This window comes from Urocitellus parryii, chromosome 1 (assembly GCF_045843805.1).
Source record: "Urocitellus parryii isolate mUroPar1 chromosome 1, mUroPar1.hap1, whole genome shotgun sequence".
Taxonomy (NCBI): Eukaryota; Metazoa; Chordata; class Mammalia; order Rodentia; family Sciuridae; genus Urocitellus; species Urocitellus parryii.
In genome coordinates, this window is record NC_135531.1 from 78,694,496 (window position 1) to 78,706,564 (window position 12,069).

Below are 12,069 nucleotides of genomic sequence, written 5' to 3' on the forward strand. Positions count from 1 at the left end.
GCTGTAAGGAGGCCTCCAAATAGGAGGAACACACAATGGCAGGGTAGAGGAGCTCGAGCCAAGAGAAGTGAGAAGGTATCTGCAACATGGGACACAGAAGCTGAAAGCCACACAGGAAGGATAGAAGGAGGCTCCTGGGTCTCCTTTCTTCTCTTATGTAATTTCATTGAGATAAATCCTAATGGTGTCACAGAGATGCCCTTAGCATGTGCTCACTTTCTGCACAAGACACTGCAAATAGGCATTTTATTTAGAGCAGTGGCCAGCCTTTGACCTAAGCAGATAGAGAAAACTTTATTTCCTGGTGCACCACACGTGCAACTCCCATTATAAGGTGTTCAAATCATACCTAGAAGATGAACTAAAATGGAAGTCTTTCTCATGACCCTTCACATTAATTCTTATTTTCCCTTCTCTCTGTTAATAGTAGCAGTTGTGGCCTACAGCTTGAGCATTTGTCATACGAAAAATTCTGCAAGAGAAGCACTCTGACTCCCACATTTCAGAAAAGGATGCTCATCCTGCATATGCATTCAGACATGTCTGCATATTTAACCACATTTTTTAAGTACTGGGAATTGAACCCAGGGGTGCTTTACCATTGAGCTAGATCCATAGCCTTTTGATTTTTTAGTTTGATCTTGCTAAGTTGCTGAGGCTGGCCTCAACTTGCAATCCTGCCTTAGCCTCACAAGTCACTGGAATTATAAGTATGCACCAGCGTACCCAACTTTAATCACATTTTTAACATAGATTTATCCTATATTCAGTGTTTTCTTTTTGATTAGTAATCAATTATTGAGTTGCAAAGTCAATTCATAAAGCCTACTTTTATTTGTTTTTATGGATACATGGTATTCATAAGTATGACTGTTTAATAATTTATTTAACCTGCCACATCTTGTTGGACGTTGAGGATTTTTTGCCCTAAAAAATAGTGCCACATTCTTTTGGGAGGGTGTGTTTTCCTTACTCTCAGTAAACCGTATAGTATACTATCTAAGAACCACATACATTCCAAATGCTAGGCTTCAGTATTTGTCAGTTATAAATCATGGGGCAATTATATAACCTTAAGTTTCTTCAACTATAATGGAGATGGATAATAAATGCCTACTTCATAGCACGGTTGTGTGGAAGACTTACAGCATTATCTAGTACACAAAATCAATAAATGCTACCTACTAATTAGTATATAATGAAATGTACCTTCATTGTCAAATCATTTAAACAACCCAATTTTTAAAATTAATTAAAGTATTTATCTGCCTATTCAAATAAAAAAATGATTTTGCTGGAAAGAAGTACCAGTCTCAAGAACTGTAATAAATTCTAACAGAATATATTCCCTAAATATCCTTCATATATCAAAAATTATTATGTGACAGTATATGTAAATGCCTATGTTGAGTTCATCCTTTATGTTTTAAAAATGGCAAGCTTTCACTCTTCAACTAATCCAATATTTATTTCCCTTGATTTGCTATCCAGCTTTACTTAGGAAACCAATACTAATTTCAGTGGAGCCACCATGTCTTCACGAATGGTTATTTTGGAGATTAAATCTGTTTTGCTCTTCAGGTTAATGAAAAGCAGCCTTGATGGAGATATCATCCGAACACAAAAGTTGTCATTTATCATTAGAACAGTGGGCCGACGTTTTCCTGGACACTTATTGGCATGGGATTTTGTCAAGGAGAACTGGAATAAGCTTGTACAGAAGTAAGTTTCTCAGGGAATGACTGTTAGTGTTCTCAGACTATTTAGAAAAAGCCATCAATGTTGTGTTGGTTCACAGGAGTTGTGATTTGCTATGAGAGGAAAAATGCTTCCTTGACAGTTTATCGAAACACATTTATAAACATAATTCACATTTATAAACATAATTCTGTAGCTAGAGTCATTTAACAGGGTATTCCATTCAAGTACTAATCAAAGCCAGCCATGCATGACACCAGTCACTTAGACCAGCATGGCCACAGACAGTTTCAGAATAACAATTTATTTGGTGTGTTTAAAATTCCTCTCCATTGCCAAGGCATTGTGAGAACTCACACCTAGCCAGATAGCACATGCTGGCTTCTTTCCTCCCTCCCTCCCTCTCTCTCTCTCTCTCTCTCTCTCTCTCTCTCTCTCTCTCTCTCTCTCTCTCTGTGTGTGTGTGTGTGTGTGTGTGTGTGTGTGTATGATCTTTGAAAAGATCAAATGGATTAAAATTCACAGGGCTATCCCAAACTCTCCTGGCCGAATCTGCCTACCTTCCTTTCTCCCTGGCAGCAAGCATATGTAGCCTGTCCTTGACCCTGAGGTGCAAGTTCCCAAGAGGCTTCACCTTGCCTTTGGCATTAAAACAAGTCCTTTGCACTTAGAAACAGTGCTTTGCTTACGTGTAGCTGCCTCATTTTTCTCTCTTATGTTTGTGTTTCTTCAGGTTCCATCTCGGGTCCTATACCATACAAAGTATTGTTGCTGGATCTACTCACCTGTTTTCAACGAAGGCACATTTGTTTGAGGTTGGTTATATAAAATGCTAATGGGGAGCCTCTGTAGCTTTTCCCCTAAGTTTGCCTGGTATAAGTGAAATGGTGTCTTTTCATGCTAATTCTCATCCCTTTTCTGTGTCTCCCTTCATCAGTGTTAATGATGCTATAATGAGATTACCTGTAGAGGTTTGGATGTATGGCAAGGAGAAAGCATTCTGAATCCATCCTCAACACTATTCCCTTTTCTTTCTGATACAAATAATTTCAGTGGTAATAAAATTACTTTGAGAAATTCCATTCAAAAGGTGAATTTAAACTTTAGGTACCACTCATTGTTTCTTGAACATTTTTTAATATATATTTTAAGTTAGAAAAATTAATTCTTGTGAAAGTAAAGGCAATTCATTTTTAAAACCACTTCAGATATCACCATGCTTGGTTGAGAACTCCATGTAGATACCTTCAATGTTAAAGCACTTCTCTCTGCTGCTTGCAAGGAATCAGCAGAGCCATTGATAAGTTAAAGCTCATTTTTAAAGAATGGTCAGGTTGCTTGTCCTTTTCCTTTACAATTCTTCTATGTGGAACTTACAGGTCCAGGCATTCTTTGAAAATCAGTCGGAGGCAACGTTTCGGCTTCGTTGTGTCCAGGAGGCCTTGGAAGTCATTCAGTTGAATATCCAATGGATGGAGAAGAATCTCAAAAATCTGTCTTGGTGGCTGTAGCATGCACAACTGCACCTCGTTTTGTCACCCATTTAGAGAGCTTGTGAATTTGGGCTCTGTTGCTTCTGCCAAAGCCAAGGTGAAGCCAAGACTGTGGCAGAGTTGTTTGCACTGTTAAAAGTTCTAGTTAGCTCAGGGCCCAACTGTCTTTTCTGAAATGTCTTTAGGCAGTATGTAGTTATTTATTACAAAATTATATTAATCTGTATGCCAACCATCTACAAAAACAATAAGTAATTTTTCTACCTTGAAGATATATGGGGGAAAAATCATTTTTGGAATTCTATCCTATTTCTCAGTGTCCACGAAGTTATTGAACCAGTCAAACAAGGAAAGGTCTGCTGTAAGACCCACCGTCTTTGCATGCTGCTGGTTTGGCAGCCCTTTGTTGCTTCTTATTTTCAAATGCTATCGAAAGGTGGCTCAGAGCTGGCCTTGAAGGGTATGATAATGAAGATGGTGACACATGCAGCTGCAGAGAACTGATTTGTGTGCAGATCTACTTTTGATTTTAGGGTTTTGAGTAATCCTTTATTTTCTGAAAAAAAGTTTAAATAATATCTATTATATTTTTTCCTGCACAATAGCTGGGTGCTACAGAATTTTTAAAAAATTTTTGTTGTTATTGAACAGATAAATAACCAGGACAAAAGGTTAAATTTTCCAAATATTTAATACTTTTTGTTTCATCTATATAGTGTTGCCATAGGAAAATGTTCCAAACTGAGTTAGATTTAATTATAATTATTTTTTTTTATGAATGCCAATAATCCCCAAAATCTATACACTGTCATCTCTCTTGTCCTAGATAGGCCTTTTTTTCAGATAAATATTTGTTTTAGATAAATATTTCTGTGTTTGTGACAAACAATCTGTTGGCACTGGTGTTTTTCATTGTGACTTGTATCACTAGTACTAAGAATGCAATTTGCTTCAGTTGTCTTTTGACCTCACAGATCATAGATACTTTCTCTCTAAATCACACCCATGTGTGGATTTTCATTTTATATGATACAGTGGCATATTAGAAGCATATTTTAAAATAGGGCCTTTGAGAAATTAAAAAATTTTATTTGAAGTTCACCATAGTACCTTAAAGAAACAAAGAGAATGTGGGATAGGAATAAATCAAATTCATGCTTAATATGGTGGGCTTTGAATTTTTTCACTATTAAAAACAGTACTATACTTTGGTTGAAAAAAAATCATATTCTTCTTTTATTATGGCCAAACTAACATTAAATGGAGTGGCCAAGGAAAGACAGAATGAAAGAAAGAAATCCAAAATTGTATGGCATTTTACTCCTGAAGGAGAAATACTGTACTTGAACTTTTTGAGCTATGCAGACTTATAAGTAGATTGTTACGTTTCCTTGATTCTTAGTAGAAAAGTTTTCTTCATAATAACTCTTGAGAACTTTATATTTTCTTTGAAAACAGCATATATGTACATAAAAAGGGGAATGACTTGTTTGTGAGCACTTAAAACACTCCACACAGTCAGACATTGGGAAAGGTCACCTTTTTTTATTCAGCAGATATGAAGTTAGGATATGTGGGGTTGTGTACAAAGTTATATTTTATTTTATGAAAATATTTTTATATAACAAAATTTAAAAGGCTGGCAAGCTAAAAGATAGCCTGCTTTAATCCTAGTGTGTCTTTCTCAGTTTAGTCTTTTCTAAACATTGATTTGTTTTTGAAAATATTATGAGAATCACAGAATCAAATGAAGATGTCTTATTGAAACTGAGATGATTGTAGATCTTTATTCCCCTGTGCTTTGGTAAATGAACGATAATTTACTTGATATTTAAAGGTAGTATGTTTTTGTACTTTCAGAGTGAAGGAAAAAATACTAATCTTTTAGGGAATTTTTTGTTACTGGCATTTTACCATCTTATATTACTAAGTTCCAATTTGATACAGAGTTTAAAGTTTGCTACTTCTTGAAATCAGTTAAGATTCTTCAGTTTTATCTCCCCATCTTCACATTGTTCCTAAAATACATGTTAATTCTGCATTCGGCAAATCTTGTATTTAATTGATATAATTTTTTTTCTGTGACTGTATGAGGGGTATAGGTGGTAGCATGTTGTTGTAAGAAAAACCTTACCAAAACATGGGCTGAAAAAGAGGTAACTCATGATCCATTACTCTCCCTATACCCAAAGATGTTCATTCCCATGATACTGGATCCATACTATCTGCAATTTTTATTTGTAGCCCTCACCTCAGTTTTTTTGTCATGTTAGTAGGCCTCATCTCTATTTTTCCCATGGATTTCCATAATTTTTAATGTTATGCTAACCCATTTATATGGGAATTAAGTCAGGAATACAAGGTTAAATGAGAGGTATAACTTATAGTTATTAATTATATTGGTAGTTTTCTGATCCCCTCCCCCCCAGTTTTATGTTATGCATTGAATTTCTTGGAACGCAGAAGCACAGAAGTCGTAATATGCCTTCACATAAGCACACAGCTATCTGACATAATTGAGTACTTGTTGAAATGAGTATTCAGTTCATTGAAGAGAGACGATCTACTTGAATATACTATAAAAAGGCACATGCTACTAAATCATTAGGAAAGACAGAATTGGAAATCTAGAATTGTATAAGGAAAACATGTACCTTGGAGACCTGAAAGGTTCAGAAAAAAGAAATTGGAGGAGTTCAGATTGTTCTGTTGTTATGAAGGGATTAGACATTATACTGCAAGTACTGGCAACTTCCATCATAAGCTTATGCCTTCCTCCATCTGTTTTTTTAAGTTTCTTTAAATGATATTGTATTTGTCCTTGTTTCAGTGTTCACAAAATTACTATATCAGGCTCTATTTAACTTTTTTTTTGCTATATGTTTTAATTTTATGGGACTTTAGCCACTGTTACTGTAGGAATAAAAATGCTCTCAGAAGAGTCCTGGGTATAGAGAGCAAATCAAGCTGCATCAGTATTTTTGGGCACCAATTAGAATCTTTTCTGAATATTGGGAAGTAAGAAGTCATATTAAGTGCTAAGTTGTTTAGAATACTGCTAGCCTGTTATTGAACAGGATTTTAAGAGTCTATGCAAACTAAAGCATTGGAACCAAAATTTGAAATTAGGCTGCTGAGCATTTAAATGACTCCCTTGTGTTTCATGGGACCACAGGGAAGGTATAATGCATCTCAGATGTATCATCACCAAGGACAGCAGTTCCTGGACTGAGGGGCAAAATTAGACCTGGATTTTGTTACATAGGCCTAAGAATTGGGGTCATAGGTATGATGGAGCTCTTCTCACCTTTGCCTTTATTACTTTTGTTTTTATTGGAATTATCTCTTTTTTTAAAAAAAAAAAAAAGCTTTTTCCCCCCTAACCCCCATTTGTATTTTTTAAAACTAAGGTATATTTTTTGCTGAGTTCTGCATTCTTTTATTTTGTGCTCTGTTCTCTTCATTGGCAAGTAGGTACCAAGTGAAAAGCGGAGGTCCAAAAAAGGATGATGAATCCCCTCGTCTCCCTTTCCCATTTGCCTGCATGGCAATAGCTAGTAGAATAATTGATTTTTTTTTACATGGTTTGGGAAGATATATATAATTTTTAAATGTACATATGTGTTTTTTTGTTTTTATATCTTTCATCTTAAATATTTTGTCTTGATGAAAAATGAAATACTGTGCTATGAATCTCTCTCTCCCCTTCCCATATTACCTTTGTAACAATAGCTACAGAGTAAGTATTTGGTTTCTTTTTCTAAAAGTAAATGGTAGTGCTGGAAGGAATGCAGAGTAGCTTCTTTTAAAAGTATGAACAAATGAACTAGGTACAGTGGCACACGCTTGCAATCCCAGCAATTTAGGAGGCAAAGGCAGGTGGCTTGCAAGTTCAGGTGATCCTGGGTAACTTAGTGAAACCCTGTCTCAAAATAAAAATTAAAAAGAACTGGGAGTCTAGCTCAGTGTTAGAGCACCTCTGGGTTCAATCTCCAGTAACTCCCCCCCCCCAAAAAAAAATGAGTACAAATGTTTTTGCTGCTATTTTGTTTTGTTTCATTTTGCACTTCATTTTTCTTTTTCATGGGCATGTCAATAAACTGTGGAGGTCCACAAGTATGGAATTGTCCCATTTACCTCTCTTATTGCCTGCATGGATAATAGCAGAGTGGTCATATTGGCTGTTGCTTGGATTTAGTCTTAGGGACTATTGTTCTTTCAAGTGTATATAAACATTATGCTACTTCTTACGCTTCATTTTATAGGTCTTTGCATGGTTGCATATATGCTTAAAAATTGAGCTTTAGAATATAATAAATCTCCTGCTTTCCCTTTTCCTTTTTGTCTTGTTAGGCAGTAGCTAATAGAGTAGTTTGTTGTGTTTGCGGTGAATGGGATTTGCACTCAGTGTATATAAATGTGCTTGCTACTACAAGGTATTACTAATTCATTTTGTACTGTGTCCTCCTCAAGGACATGAAAATATCTAGTGAAACATGGAGGTCCAGATGTGTATCAGTTGCCTCTTCTCTCCACCTCTTAAGCCTGTTGGGCAGCAGCTAGAGTAGTTGTGGAGTGAGGTATTTGGAGGGTAGGGGAAAGGGGAAGTGCACTTAGTGTATATATGTGTTCTTACTGTTATCTTGTATTAATTCATTGGGTAACCAGACTGGAAGCTACCTAATGAACCATGGAGTTCCAGATGTATAACAATCTCCTCTTCTCCCTTTCCCTTACTGCCTGTTTGGGCAATACTTTTTAAAACAATTTTGAGTTTTTTGAAGGTTTTTATGCTAGAGGAGTGAAAGTGGTTTTAAGGTAAGAGTATATACTTTAAACATGTATATAAATGCTTTTGCTGCTTTTTTATTATTTTTTCATTTCCTATCTTGTCCTTTGTGAAGAATGTTGAGGATTTTTCCATGACAAATCTGCTCTTCTCTTTCATTGTATTATCTGTGTGGGCAGTGTCTGGTAGTATAGGCAGTTAGTTGCAAGGCTTCTGTAGGTGCCAGAGCATATACTTTTTAAATGTATGTGCATATATTTACTTCTTTTTTGCAGTATTTTACTGGCTCACAGTCCTTCACTTGGACATGTGAGGTTCCTAGTGTACCACAGATTCTCTCCTCTTCTCCTTTTTCCTTTTTATTTGTGTGGACAATAATTCTAAAGTATTTTAGGTTTTTAGGGATGAATGGGGACTAAGGACAGGATATATACTATAAAACATGTCTGTGGTTTTTGTTACTGTATTGTGTTTTTTTCATTTTGTGCCAGGTCTTTTGTGTGGACTTTAGGTATCTAATGAGACATGGAGGTCCGGATGTATGAAAATTTCCTCTTTTCCCCTTTCCTTATTGCCTCTGTAGGCAATAGTTGTAGAGTTTTAGATTTTTTTTTTTTTACTCCACACCCCAGAAGGATGGGGAATGTACTTTTATATCTGTATATAAATGTTTTTGCTCCTTTTTATGTTATGCATTTTGTACCTAGACCTTTCTATGGACATTTAGGTACATAAAGAAAATTGAGGTTCATTCTATGAAAAATTATCCCTTCTCCCCTTCCCTTATTGCCTATATGGGCAATGACTAGTAGAGTAGTTGTTTAGTTGTGTTTTGTTTTTGGTTTGGGATTTTTTGTTTGTTTTTGTTTTGGCAGGGCTGGGAATTTTCTGAGTATGTATATATATATATATATATATATATATATATATATATATATATATATATAAATGTATATAAAAGTCTGCTAGTTTTAATTTTTTTCACTTCCAGTTTAGTGTTTTGTTTGGACTTGTAGGTATCAAATATAATGATGAGAGACTCAGACCCAGAGGTATGATGTATCTTCTTTCTCTTTCCTTATCACCTGTGTGTACAGGTAGTAATATCTAAGTAGAGTAGGGCTTGTTTTGGGGTGTGTGTGTGTGTGTGTGTGTATGTTTTGTTTGGGGTTTTTAATGGGGAATGAGCTTATTAGGAAAAAAGGCTAAATGTGTATATTTTTAATATGTAAATATTTTTTCACCTTTTTGAATCTTACCCTTTGCATGACTATTTAGATACTTAATGAACATTGAGATTGACTCTATGAAAAATATCCCACATACCCCATCCTTCATTGCCTGGTGGGCAATGGTAGAATAGATATTTGTTTTCTTTGTTGGGGGGGTCTGGTTGTACATATATTTTTAATATATATAAATATTTGCTGCATTCTGTGTGTTTTTTCACATTGTACCCAGACCTTTACTGGGACTTGTAGATTCATAATGAAACATGGAGGTCCAGATGTATGATAACTCTCCTCTGCTCCCTTTCCCTTGTTGCCTGTAGGGGCAATACTTTTATAACTTGGGTTTGCTTTTTTATGGGGAGGGTTTTTTGGGTGGGTTGTGGAAAAGGGATGGGGTATATACTTTTAAAAAATGTATATAAGTATTTCTGTTATCAGGCTCCTTGTCCTTTGCATAGATAGATACATAGGTGCCTAATGAAAATTGAGGATCAATGTATGACAGCCTCCCATTCTCCCCTTCCCCTTACTGCCTGCACAGGCTATAGTGAGTAGGATACTTGTGTGCTGTCTACTCAGTTGTTTGTTTTAGAGGAAGTTTTGGTAGAGGGATAGTCTTACTAAGTATAGATATGTTTTCATTTCTGTGTTGTTTAATTTTTTATTTAGTGTATGGCTGTGTAAGAACCTAATGAAAATTGAGTTTCATAAGTTAACAGAGCACTTCTACCTTTCCCACATATTTCCTCATCTAGTGGTAGTTAGTATAGTTGTTTTATGGTTATTTGTCTTTATTCTTAAGGCTACATACCTTTAAGGATATAAATACACACACACACAAACATACACACACACACACACACATATAATTTGTTTCCTTTCCCTCCATTATTTCCCTTTTATACTTGGTCCCATGCAAGGCTCTGAATGTACCTAACAAAAATAAAGGCTCACTAAGTCCTTGCCAGATGGCTTGAAGGTGTAGCAGTGTGGTGGTGTAACTAATGCCAATATGCATGCAGCAAATAAAACGAGAAAGGACACTTGGATATGGTTGAGTAGCAAAAACTTATCAGATCTAGCATTTCTTGTGTTGATTTACACTGAGTGAAATGGTGAAAAGGAACCTGTACTTTTGTACAGTCCACAAAGGCAGAGAATAGTACTAAGTAGAGGTGTGTTTAATCTTCACTGCTGATTCATCATTCAGTAATTGGCAAGCTGTTGAAGCAGGTAAGCCAATTGAAGACCATAAGAGTAGGTTACTTTTAAGGCCTGGAATTTTGATTTATCTACAGAAATCCTTTATAGATCAGTAACATATTCTTTCAAACCCAGTAGAAATTATTTTTGACTGTTGGAATGAATATTTTGAGTAATTTCCATTGCTTTGGTGAATGACAACATGGGCCCAAAAACTAATCCAAAATAAATTTTGGGGACAAACCCTTCCCATCTTTCAACATCCACATGTGGCAGGGCAAGTTCGCCCTTTTCTACCCAGAACTCTTTTGTGTGGCTTATCTCTTTCTTCAGTTCTCCTTAGGCTGGATCATCCCTGCTCTTTTTTTCTCTTTTGTCTTCAGTGTCTGCACAGTTAGATTATCTTCAGTTGTGCTTAGAAATTTAAGCCAGTGTTGCCTCATTAGCTTTGTTCTTTTTGTGTGTGTGTGTGTGTGTGCAATTCATGCACCCAGGCCTGTATGTTTGCTTTTAGCCTTCTTATATCATATTTCACATTGTGTCTTCATTTGCCACATGGTACATGTTATGACTGCACATTTGTCTGCATCACAGAAAATGCATGTGTAAACCTCCTTCTTCTCACTGCAGCATATTACAATTATTTGTTTGGTTTTCACCTTTGTAATGATGCTGTTTCGTGCTTAAGATTTGCCATATCATTATTTTAAAAACATTGAGTGATAGGATTCCTAGAAAAGTTGGAAGGACATATTATTTACCATATCAAACTCTCAGGTTTTAGTGTTGAAAAATTAGCTTATACATTGCTGTTACTTATACCTGCTGTTGTAGGAAAAATAAGAGTTTATTCATGACACACTTAACTTTGATCATAAATAAAAGAGAAACGGGCACCTTTTCGCAGTTAGTCATGGTAGTCATTAGTGATATTTCTGAACAGTTTTTAATTTGAAGTACTTCAAAGGAAGTAAAAGGTCATGGCTTAGCTGAATGAAATGCTCCAGAAGTTGGACTGTGTAAACCACCAGTACAATAATATACTTGTTTGTGTATGTGTATATAAAATGAGAATTACAGCATAATTGGAGCATTTTCATTAATCAGCAAACTCACATTGAGACAAACCTTAGTCTTACAGCTGTCTTGATTAAAGCCAAGTGTTCCATGTTGCTGTGAAAATTAGGCTTTTTCAAATACTTTGAAAAGTAATTACTTGGAAACTTGTAATAGTATTACATTTTTGTATTTAAACACCTATAAAGATCTTCAATTCCTTCAGTCTGAGCTTGTTGGTGAAAAATCTAAATTTGTACTACAATATGTCTTTTGTGGAAGATTTTGAAAATAGTGTGTATATATATATATACATATATATGTATATATATAATATTATATATGCAAATTGTGTTGCTTCACCTCTAAAGGGAAAAGGTTTATTTTTCTTTATACTTCTCATAACTTGTTTTGCATATGACCAGCACTGATTGAAAGGCATGTTAACTGCAAACACTGTTGCTTATTTTTTTTCCTTTGGGAAATGAAAATAAAAATATTTAAATACAAATATTGTGTGGACTCTTCAGATTACGAAAGATACCTCCATAAAGCAATAGTTCTTCTTAGATTTCATAATCTGGAGATTATGCCCTAC

The 12,069-nt window shown here is 35.3% G+C and overlaps 1 protein-coding gene across 1 annotated transcript in view; it reads left to right on the forward strand.

The window, feature by feature from the left end:
- The window catches only part of Lnpep (leucyl and cystinyl aminopeptidase), an 89,975-nt gene extending 81,103 nt beyond the window's left edge, over positions 1-8,872 (forward strand). Inside the window, exons 16-18 of the mRNA XM_026385915.2 lie at positions 1,582-1,722; positions 2,432-2,513; positions 3,078-8,872. Coding sequence (XP_026241700.2) covers positions 1,582-1,722; positions 2,432-2,513; positions 3,078-3,209 — 355 coding nt within the window. The 3' untranslated portion in view covers positions 3,210-8,872. The remainder of the gene's footprint in view (positions 1-1,581; positions 1,723-2,431; positions 2,514-3,077) is intronic.
- The last annotated feature ends 3,197 nt before the right edge of the window (positions 8,873-12,069 follow it).